This window comes from Trichoplusia ni, chromosome 1 (assembly GCF_003590095.1).
Source record: "Trichoplusia ni isolate ovarian cell line Hi5 chromosome 1, tn1, whole genome shotgun sequence".
In the NCBI taxonomy this organism is placed as follows: Eukaryota; Metazoa; Arthropoda; class Insecta; order Lepidoptera; family Noctuidae; genus Trichoplusia; species Trichoplusia ni.
The window spans coordinates 2,411,806-2,413,842 of NC_039478.1; the positions used below are offsets into that span (position 1 = coordinate 2,411,806).

A 2,037-nucleotide genomic window follows, 5' to 3' on the forward strand; every position below is an offset into this window, starting at 1 on the left:
GAGTGAAAACTGTGTATTTATAAGTTAATAGTTTATGCCTCACAATGAAAAGCTTTAGGTGATAATAGATATAGATACATAGCTTATTATTTTGCTTTTATTAATTGAATTTCTTCTTTATAACTTAGAAAGCAATACTATGGTCATAATACTTACTTATTAGCAAATAATAATATGAAACTTACTGGGTGGATTGATTTTGAATATGTCAAATACTTGCAACATTCATGAAACCTTCTTTCTTTGTAACTACTGTTTCCTCCATAAACTAGATGTTAGATTTTATTCAGCATTAGACATAGGCTTCTTAATAGGGGTATCGCAAATTATCATTAGCGCGAATATATTCAGACTTGCCTAAAGTAAAGGATTTCTTGTTCAAACCTCAACAATAGGTTCTGATTGATTGTATTCAGATTACTTTTGGCCAGCAGAAGGATGTTTAGGATAATAAATAACAAGAGAACATCACAACACCAATTTTATTAAATTTTGGCACGCAGCGGGGTCAACATATAAATAACATTCGTAAATCAAGAGGTTTAATGGTTAGGACGGCAAAACATCGCAATATAGCTAATAACACTAATAAACTTCAAAATAACATAAGTACTTAAAGTTTACACGCGCATTTAAACTTACTCCAACATTAACATTAATAAACTAACTTATCAACTAACGCAGCAAATGATATAAAAATGCAAAAGTTACAGACATCGAAGACACAATTCCATTGGGACCATTACGGTACGGAATACTACTGGCTCCCGAAGGGAGCTTAGGAGGCCTGGTTGCCGGGGATGAGGCAGAACCGGGGCTCGTCCTGCAGGATGCGGCGCTTCACGCCGTGCGGGGTCTGGATGAGCAGGGTACTAGTCCCCACATCCCTTGTCGCTACATCGCGGTTGCGGCGTCGCCGCACGATGGGCTTGATCCCAACTCCTATGACCGGCACCGTCTTCTGCGCCGGTCTCTGTATAACGGGTATAGGCTGGTTAGTTGGTGGGACGATAGTTGGTGGTTCCGGCTTCTTTTCTTGTATGATTTCCGGACGAGGCAAATCAGCCTTTTCGGCTGGACCGGTGTTTTCATTCATCTCTGGAATTGATACAAATCTCTAGTTAATAAAAGCCTGAAATAATTTCATGTTCACCACAATTGTTTGAAACAAATCACTAAGGGAAACAGTAGTCGGTACTTGTATTACTTATTAATGTTTTTATTTACCAGAATTTTAAACGAACGAACAAGTTTTAAAATACAACTTCGACAACAACAGAAAAATATTATGACGCCCAGTCAAAATGGCCGGGGTACTCAATCACGAAAGCAAAACATGTAAAGTCATTCTGAGTTTCAAATTGTAAAGCAACAAGTTAATAATATGTTCAATATTTACCGTATGCTATGAAGAACTTTATCGGCGACACCTTGACGAATTAATTCGCTCTTGTTGTAGACGACTAGATGACTGATGGCTCTTCGGGGAAGAGCTATCGATCGGTCCGGGCTCCCGAGAGACACGACGGTGCTCCACCCACTGCAGCGCACCGACTGAGAGGGGTGGCGCCGCTACGGCTGTACCTGTTGTTCCAGACTAATGTTAGTAGCAGGTACTTTGATTACACCCAAACTGATAACGTGATTGAACTATTTGAAAAAAACTAATTGACGATAATACTAGTTTTTTTTTTCAAGTTCTTAATAAGATTTTGCAATTAAAAAAAAGTGAAATTAATTAATTATCTACCTATTTTAATGTTTTAACTTTATAATGACAAAAAATAAACTTCTTTTGAACTGTCTTTAAACTGAAATTAGCCAACTGTTGCAATAAATACCACCGCCGTAAACCACAAATTGGTAAATTATACATTTCTACCCCTTGTTACTGGGAAGTTTTAACAATTTAACAAAAGGAATTTAAATTATGGGCTAAAACCTAAAACAAACGACGCAAACTTCTCAAACTATCAATTAAAAAAAGCTTCCAAGTTCGTAATTAAACATCGCGCATCAAAAGCTAAAGACATAAAT

General features: G+C 37.2%; 1 protein-coding gene across 1 annotated transcript; it reads right to left on the bottom strand.

The window, feature by feature from the left end:
• Positions 1-208: 208 nt before the first annotated feature.
• On the bottom strand, positions 209-1,695 carry LOC113493733. The gene is made up of 2 exons (XM_026871769.1): positions 1,400-1,695; positions 209-1,098 (listed from the first exon to the last, which is right to left on the bottom strand). Exon 2 carries the CDS (start codon positions 1,094-1,096, stop codon positions 779-781), a length of 318 nt encoding a protein of 105 aa, XP_026727570.1. The 5' UTR covers positions 1,097-1,098; positions 1,400-1,695; the 3' UTR covers positions 209-778.
• Between the last annotated feature and the right edge of the window lie 342 nt (positions 1,696-2,037).

What these genes read in the sequence shown, in the direction of transcription:
- LOC113493733 (XM_026871769.1), bottom strand. Translation starts at nt 1,096, where the DNA reads ATGAATGAAAACACCGGTCCAGCCGAAAAGGCTGATTTGCCTCGTCCG.